The 18,248-nt window shown below is 39.8% G+C and overlaps 1 protein-coding gene across 2 annotated transcripts in view; it reads left to right on the top strand.

Annotated features, from left to right (window-relative positions):
* Positions 1-17,789, top strand: part of ZDHHC17 (zinc finger DHHC-type palmitoyltransferase 17) — a 63,428-nt gene extending 45,639 nt beyond the window's left edge. Inside the window, exons 11-17 of one of the 2 annotated variants that reach the window (XM_066633857.1) lie at positions 3,897-3,978; positions 5,583-5,645; positions 7,979-8,072; positions 9,538-9,621; positions 10,294-10,451; positions 12,300-12,394; positions 14,446-17,789. In XM_066633857.1, the coding sequence (XP_066489954.1) occupies positions 3,897-3,978; positions 5,583-5,645; positions 7,979-8,072; positions 9,538-9,621; positions 10,294-10,451; positions 12,300-12,394; positions 14,446-14,584 (715 nt within the window). In that variant the 3' untranslated portion in view covers positions 14,585-17,789. Of the gene's footprint in view, positions 1-3,853; positions 3,979-5,582; positions 5,646-7,978; positions 8,073-9,537; positions 9,622-10,293; positions 10,452-12,299; positions 12,395-14,445 lie in introns of both variants that reach the window. The other variant, XM_066633858.1, reaches the window with a different exon arrangement.
* The last annotated feature ends 459 nt before the right edge of the window (positions 17,790-18,248 follow it).

The raw sequence follows: 18,248 nt of genomic DNA, 5'->3' as shown, positions 1-18,248 counted from the left end.
CCCAGGACTCCTGGCACCTTCTTTCATTGTTGAAGTGTGAAGCCCATGTTGTAGGCTTTCATCAGGAGCTGAGAGACACAGGGCACAATCCTAACCAACTTTTCAGCACCAAGGTAAGGGCAATGCAACTCTGAGGTAAGGGGACAAACACAGCCTTACTTTGAGGAGACTTCTGTGACTGCCCCCCAACTGCAGGATACAGTACATGCCCCACTGGTACAGCTACGCCAGTGCTGGAAAGTTGGTTAGGATTGTGCCCATAGTCAAATTTGGAGAAATATAAGAGTTGATTGGATGTGGCAGATACTTAGGAGAACTCCCTTAGACTTTATGTTTTAGCACCTTAATATATTACCTTTTCTGTCTGCACTGTTCTCTGTTCAGTGTCTGCAGTGGTTGAATTTGAAAACAGAAAGGAGAACCTGGAATGAGAGTGTGTTTTTCTCCAAATATTTCCAGACAGGTTGCCCTGAAGAAATTGGCATTGTTTAGCTTCAAAATGGAGAAGGGAGAATTTTATCAATTCTAGTTCTCCTTTTCATTTCCCTGCTACCCTTTTTCTTTCAGTTTAAACATCTGTCTTTCTTCCTCTTTACAGAAGACTGGATATTTTCTGTCATAATAATTCATGATGTCAGACAGGCACCTGTTTTGCAGGATGTTTTTGAGTGTATTGCTCACATTATTTGTGTAGAAGTTAAGGGCAGCAAGTGGCAATATACAAGAAACTCACACCCTCTCTAATCTTTTGGTTTGGCTTGGGCCTTTCTGCAGATTCTTAACCACAGGAACAGATTGTCCAAGTTCTCAAAACCATAGATTTTGGGGAAAAAAATCTAATGCCAGTTTGATAACTAAGGTATTTCAACCTTTTCTTAGGGCAAATTCATTTATCTTTGCCATCTTCTTTTAGCAGTCTAGACATGAGGTTTAGTACTTCTGAATAAATCATGGCACTCTGTAAAAGCATGTACCATATTATTCAAGCCAAAGCATCTCTATTTTGGAACCTTTTGTAAACTAAAAATGAGTGACTCATTCTGAATCCCTCTTGAAATTGCACACTTAGTGTTGATGGAATTTCATTGAAGACTGTGGTTTGGGCTGATTTGTTTTAAGTAAGCAAATATTTCATAACGTGTCAGTCATGGCCTCTATCAGTGATTCCGTCAGTCATGAATATTTTGTGGATGTTCTAACAATTGTGGGTTCAAGCCGCAATGCGAAACCATGTTTGTTTCACTTTGTCTGAACCCAAGCCTGCTCATAAACAGGTTTGTTTGGAGCTAAGAAACTGGAATATAAAACAATCATCTGAAGTTGGTTTGCAAAGCAGTGTGTACGAACTATGGTGTGATGTCTGAATTCACAGACTATTGGTAATCTGTTTAACAACTGCACCAACTCAAGAGGCCTACTACACATCAGAATCTAGGAACTTCTGATGTGGAGTTCTGAGTGGGTAGGCAACAAACTGCTTTAAAATATAGTTTGCTTATTATATGTGTAGAAGCTGAAGCCATGTGTGGGTTCTTAACTGTGGTTAGTACAAACCATAGCCTAGTATTAGGTGTGAATCAAATCACAGTGTTTTTCAAACATTTTTGCTCCAGTGAACCCTTTGTACAATGACCTGAATGCTAAGGAACTCTTTTAATATTGTTATGCAGGATTGAAAGAGACCACTGACACCCAGCTAAGTTTTAAGGCTTTTTATTGGGAGGAATGGAACCTGAACCAAACAAATCAAAATGACCTCGTTCCAAATTCCCTGAGGCAGGCAGGCAGGCAGGCTCCAGGCAGCAGGACTTGAGGCAAAGGCTGGATGGTTGTTCCCTGGTTCTCAGAGGCTCTCCCAGGGGCTCCTTCCTGCAGCTCTCTCCTCAGCTCCTTTCTGTAGCTTGGTCTCTCCCAGCTCACTCCCCACAGCGCCTCTTCCCTGGTGGTCTCTCTTCCTCTGTAGAGCTCGCTCTCCAAGGCTCCTCACAGCAGCTCTTTCCTGGTGGTCTCTCAGCTCTCTGTGCTGGTGCAGCCCTTTTTATAGCCTCAGTGGCTCTGCACAGCAGCCCCTACCTTTCCTATAGTGGTACTGCAGCCTTCTCTCCTGCAGCGGTTTTCCATTTGGTCCTCCAACTCTCAGGTTTGTTACAGTTAAAGTTGGAAACCTTCATTCTCGAAAGACTGTGGTATCGCGCTCTGAATGGTGGTTCTGGCACAGCGTCTAGTGTGACTGAAAAGGCCGGTTCGGGAGTGACAATCCCTTCCATACTGGGAGCAAGTGCAGTCTGTCCCTGGTCTGTCTCCCTGGCTATGGGTCTTCCTTTGCCTCAGTCTGTTGGCAAAGTGCCTCTTCAAACTGGGAAAGGCCATGCTGCACAGCCTGCCTCCAAGCAGAACGCTCAGAGGCCAAGGTTTCCCATCTGTTGAGGTTCATTCCTAAGGCTTTCAGATCCCTCTTGCAGATACCCTTGTAGCGCAGCTGTAGTCTACCCGTAGGGTGCTTTCCCTGCGCAAGTTCTCCATAGAGGAGATACTTTGGGATCTGACCATCGCCCATTCTCACAACATGACCAAGCCAACACAGGCGTCTCTGTTTCAGCAGTGTATACACGCTGGGGATTCCAGCTTGTTCCAGGACTGTGTTTGGAACTTTGTCCTGCCAGGTGATACCGAGGATGCGTCAGAGGCAGCGCATGTGGAAAACGTTCAGTTTCTTCTCCTGTTGTGAGCAAAGAGTCCATGACTCGCTGCAGTACAGAAGTGTACTCAAGACACAAGCTCTGTAGACCTGGATCTTGGTATGTTCCATCAGCTTCTTGTTGGACCAGTCTCTGTGAGTCTGGAAAACGTGGTAGCTGCTTTACTGATGCGTTTGTTACAAGGTACTCAGCAAGTGAGCCTATTGGCTCAGACAAAATTTCATAACTATTGGCTCAGACAAACTCAGACTGACTGTCTATTGGCACATGAAAGGCACAGGCTACGATCCTCTCAGTCCAACTTACAGCAGTCAACTGAGCCCAAGTTCTGCACATTGCCAATATCTACCAGAGAATTGCTGTTAACATATTAGTATTATTAGTATTGTTGGAGCCCCACTGAAATTAGTAGTTTGAGGCTACACAGATTAATGTGAAAGCACATTCACTGTGTTTGCATTTTTTACTGAATCAGCAAGTGAAACTGTTAGTAGAATTGTGGTAGGAAGCATTTGAATCCATCAAAGTATAACAAGTTTTTACTTTTTGTTAATTTGAAGAAAACACAGAAATAAGATGTCATTAACACAGCAAAGTCAACTCCAAAATCTGAACAAGGAGGAATTTAGATCATGTGAAAGAAAATGCTAAGTGTATCCAGAAGGAGTATTTTATTCTTTCAAATAATCGTGAACTTTCTTCTTTCAGTTCTCTGTTTACAGTAGAAGAACTTTCAATTGAATATGAACTTCAGTACTTTTTTTTTAAAGGCATGATTATGGTAATAGTCAATGCCATATGCAATCCCTTATATGGTTAAAAGTGTTCTCTTGTGATTTAAATGACTGGAAATTTCAGTTAAAATGCTTTTTTAAAAAAATGTGAATAGGCAGTTGTTATACGTTCTTTTAGAAAATATTTTAAGGACCTAATAAATTTAGAGCTTCTGGAATAAATTAAGAGGTGATTATTCTGTTGAACAGTATATAATAAAAAGCTTTTGGATACATTCAAAATATATACTGAATTTTTTCTACAAAATATTATGACAGGTGGACTACAAAACCCTTTTATGCTAATTTTTAGAACATTGTTCCTTAGAAAAGAAATATTAATGTGAACATGTTTTATGTACATTCCTTAATGTTAAATACATCTAAATTTTATGTTCATCCACCTTCCATTCCTTGCCAATAGTGTTGCACTTTTCTACAATTTTGGAAAATCCTGGAAATCAGATCCAGGAATTATTAAAGCCACAGAAGAACAAAAGAAAAAGGTAATAAAATCCCATGCATCTTAAATATTACTTGAAAGATAAGATGATGATGATTAACAGTATTTATATACTGCTTTTCAACTAAAAGTTCACAAAGCGGTTTACAGTGCAAAATCAAGTAACTAATGGCTTCCTGTCCCAATAGGGCTCACAATCTAAAAAGATGCAAAAGAATACCAGCAGACAGCCACTAGAAAAGACACTGTTGGAATGAGGAGGGCCAGGGTTAACTTATTATTGTGTTATATTGTTATATATAACAATATGTATATTATATATTAAATTAATATATAAATATAAATATATTTATATATTTAATATATAAATATTAAATATTATATTACTAATATAATAATTAATAATAATATTGATTATTATATATTATATTAATATATTATATTGTGTTAGAAAAGCATTTTATAAATTTGCCTGCTCAAAGTATTGTGCAATGTAAATAATCCCAGGAGAGGCCCACCTCAAACCAAGGTTTTACAAATCAACAGAGAAAAAATAAAGATGTAGCTAGGCAGGCCTCTTTAAGTAGAGCTTTTCAGTGGTAACTGTCATTATTAAGAAAACCGTTCAGAGTTGGCGTCAATTTGGCTTCTGAGGAGGAAGGAATCTCAAGCTACTCCAGCTGACCTCAGTGGATGAGAAAGATTGTGTGAGGTGAAAACGCTCTTTCAGAAGTGAAGGGCTCCAGGTAAATTGGGCCAGAAGCTCACTGGTAGCTGGAGTAGATGGGCAATATGCTGCCTGAGGCCCAATCTAGCAAAAAGGCTCAATTATTAGCCCTTCTCCCTGGTTCACAGTTTTCTACGTGCTGGGAGAATGTAATATGAGAGAGTGGTCTCTTACCTACAGTCTATGAAGTGGTACAATCTAGGGACAGTTTTACTGTATGGTGAGCAGCTTGACTAGATAACGCTTAAGATTGAGACTCTCACTGTGGGGCGGCAGAACATAGGTTTGTGTTAAGGGCTTCACTGTGAGCATAAGGAAGCAGAAATCAGACTGCCTTCTTTACCCCACAACAATAGTTCATCCTGCTGCTGTGCTAATATTGGGGAAACTTTATAGGGCCCTGGCCTGCTGCGATAGGTGCTTTTTGAGCAAGTAGAAAGGGATCTTGGGCCATTGGAGCAACTCCACAAACCTGATGTTGGGGCCGTCTCAGCACTAGGCAGCATTGTTGCATTGTGAGGTGGTGGTGGAGATCCCTTGCATTTAAAAGCTAGTGGTGCAGAACCACATAGGAGTGTGTGGGCCCAATCCTATCCAATTTTCCTGCACCGGTGCAGTCACAATGCAGCACCAAGGTAAAGGGACAAATGTTCCCATACCTTAAGGAGGCCTCTGTGACTGCTGCCCCACCACAAGATGCAGTGCATGCCCCACTGGCACAGCTGCAGCAGCACTGGAAAATTGGGTAGGATTGGGCCCTGTGTCTGCAGTTTTTCAGCCGTTAAATTGATTTAACAAAAAATGGCATGACCTGATCTACTTGCCAGGGCCTAAGATGATCTGTGTTAAGTGCTGTGAAAATGCCTTGTGTACAGTTGCTTGTTAAAATATTAAATACTATTGTTTTTGTTCCTCTGTAGACAATAGTGGAACTTGCGGAGACAGGAAGTCTGGACCTCAGTATATTCTGCAGTACCTGTTTGGTAGTATGCTTTTTTAAACTTGCGTGTAATTAGGATATACATTTTAATGCCATGTTTGTCTTCAACAACATTTTCAACAAACAACATTGTAATTCTTTAGGTTTTTCAGTTCCTAAATATTTTGGTAGCAGTCCTTAAAAATATTGGAGGTCCTGATAGTGGGAAAGCTGAACATGGATGGCAGCGTGAAGTGGGTTCAGTTTATGTACAGATTCAGTGGTTGTGTCTGTGCCTGAACCTCTTTCCAGGAAATATTTTTGTACCAATATAGACACTGTTGTTGCTAATACATCTGTTGCTGTAGTTGTTGCTATAGCATGCAAGGATTGTGCATGTTACTGCCGTAAGACTCTTGCCTCATCAACCCACGATTTGGACTCCTGGTTTTTGTAAGCCAGAGTTTGCAAACTTTAGATAAAAGAGCAACGTTTTGATGGGACAGGTAAGAGTTGTTGGGTTGCTGGGGCTGTTGTAAGAAATATTGGAGGACATCTTGAAGCCTCTCTCTAGTTCACTGGTGTTCCTGCTGCCACCTTAAGAGTCTGTAATGGGCCCAAGGTAAAGTGGCCCCTTGAAAGCATTCCCCAGGCAGCCCCAGATGCAACTGCCACCCTGGGCTTAAAGGCCTTTCCTCCCACAAGCCAAAATGACGTGTGGCTCCTGGCTCATCTTTGGCATTACTTGGAGGACATGAGATTAAGGCTTCTCTTCAACTCTTGCTGTCTGTGGCCTTAGGGGTTCTGGCAAGCCAGTAATGTTAAACATCCCTTCTACAGCCACTGGCTTGTTTCTTCTAATCCTAATTGTTTTTTTCTACTTCAGAGGAGGGGCACAAACCATGAAAATATTTCCACCAACAAATTTCATTTGTAATTGGCAGGTATATTGTAGCCATGCATGCCCAATCTGGGTATTTTGTTGCTAAGTCAGTTCTCAACATGAAGGGTGGAGAAAGTGAGCATCAAGGTTGGTTATTGTCACCTCTGCCAGTCAAAAGTTTTTGCCATGTATAAGACTTCTTCATGCCTTAAGTGGAGTATGATTTTAATAATTAAAAAGTAGTTCTCAGGCTGGGCAGGAATTATGCCGTTGTGTTGAAAATATCAATATTTACATTCATTATCCAAATTCACTTCATTATCTGAAATTTTTGTAAAAGTTTAAAAGTTTTGTATATCCCATCAAAATAAAAAATTATTTTGGCCCAAATCCTAACCAACTTTCCTGCACAGCTTTACTGTAGCTGTGCCAGTGGAGCATGTACTTCATACTGCAGTTAGGTGGCAGTCATGGAGGCCTTCTCAAGGTATGTTTGTTCCCTTAGCTCAGAGTTTCATGACCCTTATCTCAGTGCTGGAAAGTTGGTTAGGATTGTGCCCTATCATTCATTCAAAAGAAATGTTTATAGTATGTAGCTGTATTTTCATTTCTGCATGAAGATAACTGAGCATAGAGTGTAAGTGTTCTGTTTGTTTTGGGGTGTACTGAAAAGACAGTCTTTTAAAGGCTATCTTAAAAAGGCTATCTTTATAGAGTTGTCAGTTTATGGGGTTGACAGTTTAATTTTGTACTTCTGACACATGTTTTTCTTTGATATATTTGCTGCTTTGAAACAGTGAAAAGTAAAATATTGCAGGTGTCATTCCTACAACAAAAAAGCTTTTGTGCTCTTCATTTGTTTTGATGAAATATTTTCTACATAGATACAGCAGTATCTTGTTCAGTCTGTTCCACTGAGTGTACAAATTATTTATGCAGACGCTCATTGTGCATAATCATTTGATCTTTCGATAACTACAAGCACTAGAAATGCCTTCAAGGCCTCTTTGTTGGGAAGTTATGGGTTTTTTCCCCTCATTAATAAAATCTTTGCTGTTTCGATCTCTAGATCAAAGGTGCTTTCTTAATGTTGGCAATAAAATTAAGTAATGGTGGGGAAATTCAGACTTAGGATGGAAAAGCGAATTTTCCTGTGTTTGGCTTTAATTTTTGCCATTGAGACCCTGTGACCCATTTGTCCAAATGCTCACATCAAGTGCAGTGCTTCCTTTGTAAGCCATTTGGACTCTTTTAAAACTCATGGAAGGCATGTACACTATAACAAATACATAATTTAAGTTTATTACAGAAAAATAACGTGAGAGAGGTCTGTATTTGCAAGTGAAGTCAGGGTTAGAATGTGATGGTACTGCTCTTCTCCTTAGAAGCTGCCTGATGGCACTGTACATACGAGTGAGAGCAACAGCAAAAATGGTTTGTCTAAAATGTCATACATTTGTATTTCATCTGTAAAGCTTATTGCAATTGTATGTGTGTTAAACTCTGTCAAACAGATACGGAAACCAGTGAGGTCCAAACATTGTGGTGTGTGCAATCGATGTATAGCCAAGTTCGATCATCACTGCCCATGGGTTGGTAATTGTGTAGGTATGTACTGAACAGAGCATTCAGTGTACTAGTAGTTTACCATTAAACTTTTCCTTAGCATATTTGTGGTGCGTGTGTATTTCATTTTGAGTCATAGCATTGTTCCTTAGTTTCCACGTATTCACCATTGCTGTTGGGACGTTAGAAGATGCCCAGGAATTATTTTTACCACGATTTACAAAACATAAGTTCAGCCAAACTACTGCTTGTGTGCTAGTTGGCTAATATGGTCTGGGGTAGGGTATCTGGGAGATGTCATGCAGCAGGAAGAAGCAATGGGACTGTGGAAGGAGCTTGATGGCTCAGTTCCTGATAGCATTTAATAGCACTGAACTGGGTAGGCAATTAATGTGGCCTAGGGGAAGCAGATAAGTAGATCCAAGTGTATCGGCATTCTGTGGCATGGATTGAGGGCACTAGTTCAGAAATAAATTGTACTTTACAGAAAGTCCTTTCTTAACGTTGTTTAAAGTTGTTTCACTTTAACGTTGATGAATAATTTGATATTTGCCCATTGTACCACCCACTTCCAGCACTCCTGCTGGGCCAAAAGGAAGCATCGTCTCCATGCCACCCTCCCCTCCTGCATCAATACCGCACCACCATCCATTCCCTGGACCGGGCTGCCTGTATTTGTCAGGCTTGAAGCCTTGCTAGTAAGGCACAGCAAGCCACTGCTTCTCTCTGCCAGTTTGCAGGGATGTTGCCTTGGTGCGTCTTTAGCCAACCAGCTGCCCCACAAGCTCCTACGGAGCAACAGCTGAGCTTCTGCTCATCAGCTGGCATCCCTGAGTGGCCACAGTGGAAGGATCAGAGGTCATGTTGGGACTGGTGGACACACCATATGCTTTTTTCTCTTGGTGACAGAAGAGGCAAGGGGTTGCCTCAAATATTTCAATTTTCCCTTAAAACTAATTATCACCCAGTTTGGGGATTTCTGCCTGGGTAAAACACTGAAGGGAAGCAAACAGAACTTGATAACTAGCACAGTTTTTCAGGGGGTTGTTTCTACGTATGATCATCTACATATGATGCAGCTGAACCTATTAGAACTTTTGCTTAGAGTTGTAAGGGAAGAAATTCAATGTGTGACTATTTGGCAGGATGACCTTGAAGCACAAATCATAGCAACTAAAAAAGATTCCATGTAAAAACAGAATTCTTAAAATATTTATTGTATTGGCACCTCAGATAACATGAAAGTTACATCTATTTTGGAGAAGAAATTACCATTGGGTGTTGAATCTAGTTTATATTGTATTTGTTGTCAGTCATAACTTGCTTTATCCCTTGAATCCTTCCTCAGAAAAGGCTTGTGCTTTCTTTGCAAATTATGTGACAAATTTTACTGTCCAACTGCAACAAGTTTGAGTCTTATGGCAGGGACGCTCTGCTTACAGTATTACAGAAGTTTTTGTTTAAATCACCACCTCTAGTATCTTATCATTTTCTCTGTTGTACTTAGGAGCTGGCAACCATCGTTATTTCATGGGATATCTATTCTTTTTACTCTTCATGATATGCTGGATGATTTATGGATGTATCTCTTGTGAGTATATTTCCTGAATCGCTTTCTAACTGCCTGATTTAATTCTTAGTGTGTCTGCATACTCTTATGTTGTATGCAATTGTGTTGTTTTTTTTATTGCCTGTAGGCATTGAACTACACATTTGTTATTGTTTAACACAGTGGTTCCCAAACTTTTTAGCACCTGTACCCATTTTTTAAATGACACTCTATTAGGACCCACTTAAGCTTACCAAAAAGGAGATATAGAAAGAAATCATGATTTATTTATAAGTAATAATAACCAGAAAAAGACACTCAAGCAATTACCTCCCTATATTTACACATGCTTGCAAACTGCAGGAGCTGAGCTTTTTGCAGCTGCAGTATCTGATTTTTGAATAGCCTCAGGGCTTGAGGCAATTCAAAAATCTGATCTTTCCATCACTGTTTGGGAACCCACCAAAAATCAGGTCGTGACCCACCAGTGGGTCTCAACCCATAGTTCGAGCATCACTGGTCTAGCGGGTTTTATCATAAAAACACTTTCATCTTGAATTATTCCCCATAGAATTTGCTCTGTTGCTGCACTGCCCTTTTAATAGTTAGAAACTTGCAAAGCTTTGTATCTTCAATACCAAAAGGCAAGGATGTGGCAATGGAGTTCAGAGAACATCTTCTTACTCCATCTATGTTTTTTTTTTTTTATTCCAGATTGGGGAATCCACTGTCACACTAGTTATACAGCAGATGGTTTTTGGACATATATTACACAAATTGCCACCTGTTCGCCTTGGATGTTCTGGATGTTTTTGAACAGTGTGTTTCACTTCATGTGGGTGGCTGTGCTGCTAATGTGTCAGATGTATCAGGTAGGAAAGAATTTGGCCTGACCAGCAGAATTAATAATAAAGATACAAGCAGCTTGCTTTCTCTTATACTTTTAAATAGCTTTAACTGGTTGGGATTGAAATAAATAAAATCGTGTTCTGATCGTGGTTGGGCATCTTTGATCTTCATGTGCAGCTTGGAGTGAAGATGTTTCCCTTTATTTATGAAGTTAATGGAAATATTCTTTGTAGACCCAGAGGTTCTTCCATGTGTGTATGGAGTGTTTCCTATCATAGAATGTACATATGTGGAGCTCTGTATGTTGCGGCTGTGGGCTGTTATTCTCCCTGATGTGAAAAGCATTAGAAAATTGAAATATACTTCATTTCCTAAGTCAGATGGTATTGGATTTGAAGCAAGTACTGTGGAAGGATGAAAAAATGACATTCTCTTTCCAATCTGTTACGTGTGTATTTTATTGGACATGATGATTGAGGTAGGAACACAAAGGAGGGTAAAGGTGAAATGAAGTACATTCTAAATGCAGCTGTTTTACTGGCAAAGAAACTTGCATTGCTGAAATGCACTCTAAGAAGGTCAGTAATCTTTTAAGCTGTAGGAGCTTAGCTCTTTTCAGGGCAGTTAGCAGCTATCTGAAGAAAGTGCTGGAATCCCTAGCATGTATGCACTGCTGAAACAGAGACGCCTGCGTTGGCTCGGTCATGTTGTGAGAATGGATGATGGCCGGATCCCAAAGGATCTCCTCTATGGAGAACTCGTGCAAGGAAAGCACCCTACAGGTAGACCACAGCTGCGATACAAGGACATCTGCAAGAGGGATCTGAAGGCCTTAGGAGTGGACCGCAACAGGTGGGAAACCCTGGCCTCTGAGCGGCCCACTTGGAGGCAGGCTGTGCAGCATGACCTTTCCCAGTTTGAAGAGACACTTGGCCAACAGACTGAGGCAAAGAGGCAAAGAAGGAAGGCCCATAGCCAGGGAGACAGACCAGGGTCAGACTGCACCTGTTCCCAGTGTGGAAGGGATTGTCACTCCCGAATTGGCCTTTTCAGCCACACTAGACACTGTTCTAGAACCACCATTCAGAGCGTGATACCATAGTCTTTCGAGACTGAAGGTTGCCAACACAGTTACAGATATTTGAATAGTCTCCAGGCTTGAGGCAGTTAGTTACCTGATCTTTCCGGCACCCTTGTTTTCATTAGAGGCTCTGTGGGACCCACCAGAAATCAGGTCACAATCCACCAAGTGGGTCCTGGTCCACAGATGGAGAAATGCTGCTATAACGAGAATCAGAAATTATGTTGTCCGTATCTGGGAAAGTGTATCCGTTTTTCTTTTAACTAATTTAAAAACTTTATCTTTCTGGGGTGTTGTTTTTTTTTTTTTTTGGTCTTAATATAACACAATAACAGCCATGAAATTAACTAACTGGGTTTTCGTCTACAGGTTTGTTTAATGGGAATGCATGAAAAGAACATGATAGAATGTTTTGTGGAGCAGGAAAATGTTAACCAAATCCACTGATGATTTCAGGGATTGATGTGATGCTAAAGAAACTGTTCATGGACAGACACATTGTTATCACTTGAGTGTTTTAGAAGTGAAAACCGAGTCCAGTGTTGATGCCAAAGTCTCATGTTTTCCTTATGGTTCATGCAGCCACAAAATTGCATACTTTGTTGTATGTGCACAACCAATTCCACAGTATCTGCAGATGTAGACAAAAATATCCAATTTTTACTGTCTTTTCCTCTTTTTATGATCTCTGTCTTGACTTGAAGCAGCAACATTTCTTCACTTCAGTGGTTTGTATACATGTAACTTCAAAAATTCTAAATACTTCCTTGTTCTTCTCCATTTCCCCCAGATCTCCTGTTTAGGTATTACTACAAATGAAAGAATGAATGCGAGACGATATAAGCACTTTAAAGTGACAACAACGTCTATTGAAAGTCCATTTAAGTAAGTATGTGAATGAACAAACGTGTGGAAGTGCATATTTTTGCCACTGTCTTTACATTTGAAAGTCAAATTAGATAAGATATGGGAAACACATGAACAATGAACAGGCTCACAATTTTTGTGGCCAGAAATCACAGTTGCCAAGATCCCTGCCGTTCTTCTTGTCCCTAACTTTTCAGTACACCTCAGTGCAAGGTCAGGGGTGTCCCTGTTCCTCTTGCCAGCTTCAGCTTTGGACATAGAAAGGGTGTATCAGGGAGTCCAGTGGCTGGCCCTACACTGAAAGGGTTACTCCAGGGGTCTTAGCAGTGCAGCAGATGAATAACTTTCATTCTGTTTTCTAAACTTCAGTCTGGGGAGGGGGCTGGTGCTCCCTTCAGAATTATGGATACTAGGCTTGCTCACCTCTGCAGCTCTAAGGATGGAAGGAAGTCTTGGGATTCTCAAATCATGCTCACAAGAGGGCAGTCACCTACCTGTCTTGATGAGTGAGAATGTAGAACCCTACATAATAAATGATTTCTCCTGTGTTTTACTAAAGCACGTGTTTTACTTAAAATGAAGCCAGTAGAGAAAATGGTGGTGCAGTTTTTATCCATAAGCAATTTGTGTGGAAGAGGTTATACAGCCCCTTCTTTTCCACCGCTGTGCAAGTCAGACATCTACAGTGGCAGTTCAGTTTTAACAACAACAATTTTTAAAAATGGATCATGAGTCTCCTGTGTCTCATCTGTTGTGAGCCTGACTGAAATAAAGTGCTGCTAAACAACACAATCTCCTTCAAGTAATAGAAATCTATTAGTTAAGTATTTGTTAAAATGTATTATCTGAGAATTTTATATATAAACAAACTACAAATACCTTGAAAGACATAATAATAGCCTATAGCTGCAGTTCTGTACCCTCTTACCTGTAAGTAAGTCTCAACTCAATGGGACTTACTTCTGAGTAGCCGTGCATAAGATTGCCTATCTCTCTCTCACGCACACACATACTCACTATTTAGCGGTGTATGCAATAAAAACTTAATAGCTTCCCAAATGCACATTACTACAAATGAAAACAGCTTCCTGCAAACAGAATTGAGAAATGTAGTTCTTGTAAAGTAACATCTGTACTCTTTATATGACATGGGCCAGTTTTAGTCTGATCCATTAGTATGTGTCAAAGATACCTGCATAGATTCTTTTCTCATATCAGCGTAATTAATCCCTTACACATTGTCTAGCACCCATTTCATCCTGCTGTTTTTCTTGTACATTCCTTTGGTGAAGCCAACAGTATGATCCAACAGTGAAACCTTGTGACATCGAAAACAAAGTGTCACAATTTTAATCCTATTTTCTATGCTTTATGTTAACTATCATCCATATTCTAACACTTATCCACATTCTGTCTAGATATGGTCTGTGTTCAACCTCCTCTTTCCTACATTATCTCTCAAATACTGCCCAGTGCATTTTGGCTGTATTCTCTTAACCAATTATTTTCCCAGCATTCCTTTCCTCTGGTGCCTCCTCTCCTAGTTGCTATAACCCAGCTCCATACTTCCTTTCCAGCTCTGCGTTGTTGCATTTTGTAATACAGGTTCCATCGAAATCAATGACTTATATGGCATCAAAGTATTTGTAATCCTTCACGTACATTATGCCATCAGTTCTTTCAGCAGCCCTAAGGAGATGATTTTTCTTGTCTCTGTCACAAAAGCACTTTGCACAATCAGTGCTGTAAATGTTAATTAAGTAACCTTGAAAGGTGAGGAGACAGAGAGAGTGTGCCTAAGACTGCATAGTGAGTTCTTGACTGATGAGCCAGTAGAACCAATGACTTTTTTATTTGAAAGATCACAGTGTGTCTGACCACTGTGTCACACTGGTTTTCAGTCACAGTGATACTATGGGTATCAGTACCAGCAATCACATCAGTACCATGTGCCATTAGCACCAACAAGCACAGTAGGTACTAGGCTGTAGTATTTTGTATAGTACATATTGCCCTTTTCAGCTTGTAACGCATTTATGTAACTCTGCATCTTTGTTTTTTGTTTTTAGCCATGGATGTATAAGAAATATTATAGACTTCTTTGAATTCAGATGCTGTGGTCTTTTTCGCCCTGTTATCGTGGACTGGACAAGGCAGTATACAATAGAATATGAGCAAACATCTGGAAGTGGCTACCAGCTCGTGTAACGCCCACCTCCAGCCTGTGACCATATCATATCTGCGTGGTGCCTCAACATTTGTTTCTCTCCAATCCACGTCCCTTGAACAGTAGCATGCTATGAATAGAGCTAACAGTGAATCTAATGGTACCTTCTCCGCATCAGTTTTCTTAACAGATGTCAACAAAGGACAGAATAAACTGCCAATCCTGATAATGAGGAGGAATATGAAAAAGGGGATCTTAACTGTTCCTTGCCATGGGAATTATTCACTACAACATATTCACAGCATTTTCTTTCCTTTTATCTGCTTTTACAATGGAGCATGAGATTGTTAAATTACAGACATGCTAAGGTCATGCTGTGCTGGACATTATTTATTTCATAATTTGAACAATTTCATTGGAATTTAGAGTCACAGAGCATCCAGAACTTTGAGATCACTGTATTATATTTCCTGTAATGGAATTTTTGTATAGATTTGCTATAGTATTATGTGCATTGAAAAATGTGCATTCAATACTCCGAAGAATCACATGGTTTTATTGGGGATCCACTGTAAAGTCTGCAGTTGCTGAAGCAGGACACAGCAAGATATTGATCACAGAACGGTAACCTAAAAGTAATGGCTGTTGGCTGTTGGGGCTGTCTTGTTTCTGATACAGTGTGTTATTCATAATAAACTTTGTGTGAAGTTGTTTGTTCTGGGGGGAAAGTTGCACAAAGGAAGTATGGCTTTTTTTGTCCAATATAAAGCTCCACTTGTGTGCATGATGAAACATTTTTAAATTAGACCACAAAATAAAATATAGTATATAATATCCTGCAGAAAGTAAAGAAAGAAAATTATAATATATGCAAGCAGTGAATTGTGCACAATACTTTCTCCAGTCATTGGAGAGTTGGGAAGTTTGACAACACAGGTGGAACCAAAGAAGGAAAAGGCAAACTCTCAATAATAGGAAGAAAACATACGACTAATTAAATTGCTTGCACTTGCTGAAGGAGTAAATGCTGATAAAACTTAACTATTTTTACAGGCATGGAGATGGTGGAATTCAAACAGAAAGCAAGATGTCTTTGTAGCACATGTTTGTGAAAAATGTAACATAGCAGGGCTTGAAGAATATGGCATTTCAACAAATGGGGGGAAACACCCTTATTTTTTGTCTCAAGTGATCAAACCCAGATATATTCAGAAGGGAAGGATTGTTATGAAGTTGCATTCCAGATGAGGTTTTTTTTTTTTTTGTTAGATGTGATGCACTGATTTTCTGTTAATGGCATTTTTATATATTTCTTGTGAATTATTCACTGCTTCCTTAACTATTGTTTACAGAGAGACTTGAAAAAAAAAATCTGTTTAGTTATCTTTAAGTGCTGTAGCAGCATAGTGGTTCGAGAAACCTGTGAGGGGAGGGCGAAGTCTTAACATAGACGATAGAGACCAGTGTAAAGAATGTGTGCATCTGTATATAAATAATTTATCAAATAGTTTTCTCTTTGTGAGTGTGTGCGTATGAGTATGTGTGTTAGTATATTTAAAAGCTGCTCATTTCATTTTATTCAACCAAAAATGTAGGAAGATACCTAATGGGCTTTTTAGTGATGATCAATGTTGCTGTTGATAAAGCACTGTACCCTGCGACTTCACTGCATGTTGGATGCTTGGCAAAGCTAACATTTCCTGTAATGCACAGATTACAGGCATTAAAGCAATCTAGTGGTATTCCCGCCCCTTGCCTTAGTAAGAGGAGCAGTGAAACTGTAAATAGTTGATGTTCAGTATTTGCAAGTAGACATTTTTTCCCCTCTAGCTGTTTCTTTGATTGCTAGGTGTGCATAGTTCGCAAGTACCAGATATCAAGATTTACAGAAGTGCAACACTAGTTTACTTGAATGTTTAACACAGGCGCGCCCCTGTATCCACAGGGTTTCTGTTCCAGAACCCCCCATGGATACCCGAATCTGCAGATACGAGAGGGCATCTCTGGAGGGTTCTCTGAGCCCAGCAGAGGCTGAGGATGTCCATCCACCCACAGCCTCTGCCAAGCTCAGACTGAGTTTTACAATGAAAAAAGTCACTTCCAGTTTTACGAAAAAAACCAGCAGTGACCTTTTTCATTGTAAAGCTCAGGCTGAGCCCAGCTGAGGCCTCAGAGAGACACCTGTGGCCTCTGCTGGGGGCAGGGGGCCTGCAAACCTGATCTGTGGATAAGTGAATATGTGGATACAGGGCCCCCCCCGTATACTGGGGGAAAAATAATTAACTATCTCTTCAACATACTATTTTCAAAGGAAAGAAAGTGAAGCTGGGGTGCAGGGGTGATAAAAGGCCTGTGCTATTTTGTCAGATGAAGTATAACAAGAATATATTATTCTTACACCATTTCTTGTAATGTTAGTTTTAAAACTGAACGATTTTGTGCAAGACCTTTTTTCCTCTTACGTTAAAGGTGTGGAGCCCCCATTTGGGAAAATTGGGAGTTCCACAGACTCATTTGTGGTGTTAAAGCTGTCTGCGTGTATGCTAAATACATTTCATAGCCCTAGAAAAAACCTGTGCAACATATTTTTTTGCCAGTTCCACTCATGTGTATCATGGATTCCTTGTAAAAACAACTGTAAAAAGATTGTGTTTCTGACAACAGTTAATTCTAGTTCAGTTGAACCAAAACAAAGGGTGTAAGTGTTGCCTGACTGCGCACTGCAAAATTGGCTAACAAAATAGATGCAACCAGGAGGAAGTTCTGTATTTTCAGTTGTTTACAATAATTCTAGTGCAGTTCTAGTTTGTCTTCAGAAATACTGAAGTATATGTATGCTGAAACCATCTGAATGGGAAGAAAACACATCTATGCAGCATTTTTTTCTGCCAAGAAATATGTTAAATATACTGCAGTATAATATACACTCTAGGGGCTACATGAAACAAATTTCAAATAAAGAATTTAAATGTCCATTGATCCGATACAGAACGAGCAAAGAAATGTTGTGTCTGCTCTAGACAAGCTGATTTTTGCAGGTTTTAAGTTTTCCAGTGCCCTCCTGAGTTTGTTTTTAACAATTAATATGCATAAAGAGCATTGCTGTTTTAAACTGTGTATTGATTTTTTTAATTTACCTTATTTATAACTGTGCCAAGTATTATTTTACTACTGTCAAGATGTTGTATTACATTGTGAACAGAATCTGTAAAATGTTTAATAAAATAGCTCTCCTTACATAAATTAAACCTGTCAATTTTTGTAAGTTATTAATCAAATAAATATTTGTCTCCTAGATGCTAGTGCGTGTCATGACTTCTGCAGTCACTTTGCATAGTCAGTAGCTTTGCCAACCTTTCTCACTCTTGAATGTTTTTAATGAGATTCAGTAAGTATTCTCAACAGTACAACACATTTCTAAATGCTTGCTTATTACATTTCTATTGGCCCCTTCTACCAAGGAGTTTGGGGTAGCATACAGGGTTGTCCCTCCTTTTTATTCTCAGAACGCTATCAAGTAGGATAAGCTGAGATGGTTGATGCCTGAATGTATAGGAACAGAATTGTAGTGTGGCTTTTTAAGTACGTTAGTAGTGTAAGACTCTCTTGTTTGTACTTTCCCAAATGGATTTAAAGCACTAAGAGCATAATCCTAAGGTGCCCTTGTGCCAGCCTCCAGGTGTTGCAAAAGTGCTGTAAGGACTT

Source organism: Tiliqua scincoides, chromosome 7, assembly GCF_035046505.1.
Source record: "Tiliqua scincoides isolate rTilSci1 chromosome 7, rTilSci1.hap2, whole genome shotgun sequence".
Classification (NCBI taxonomy): domain Eukaryota; kingdom Metazoa; phylum Chordata; class Lepidosauria; order Squamata; family Scincidae; genus Tiliqua; species Tiliqua scincoides.
Note: the sequence above shows the minus strand (reverse complement) of the source record. Positions and strands in the feature narration are given on the sequence as shown.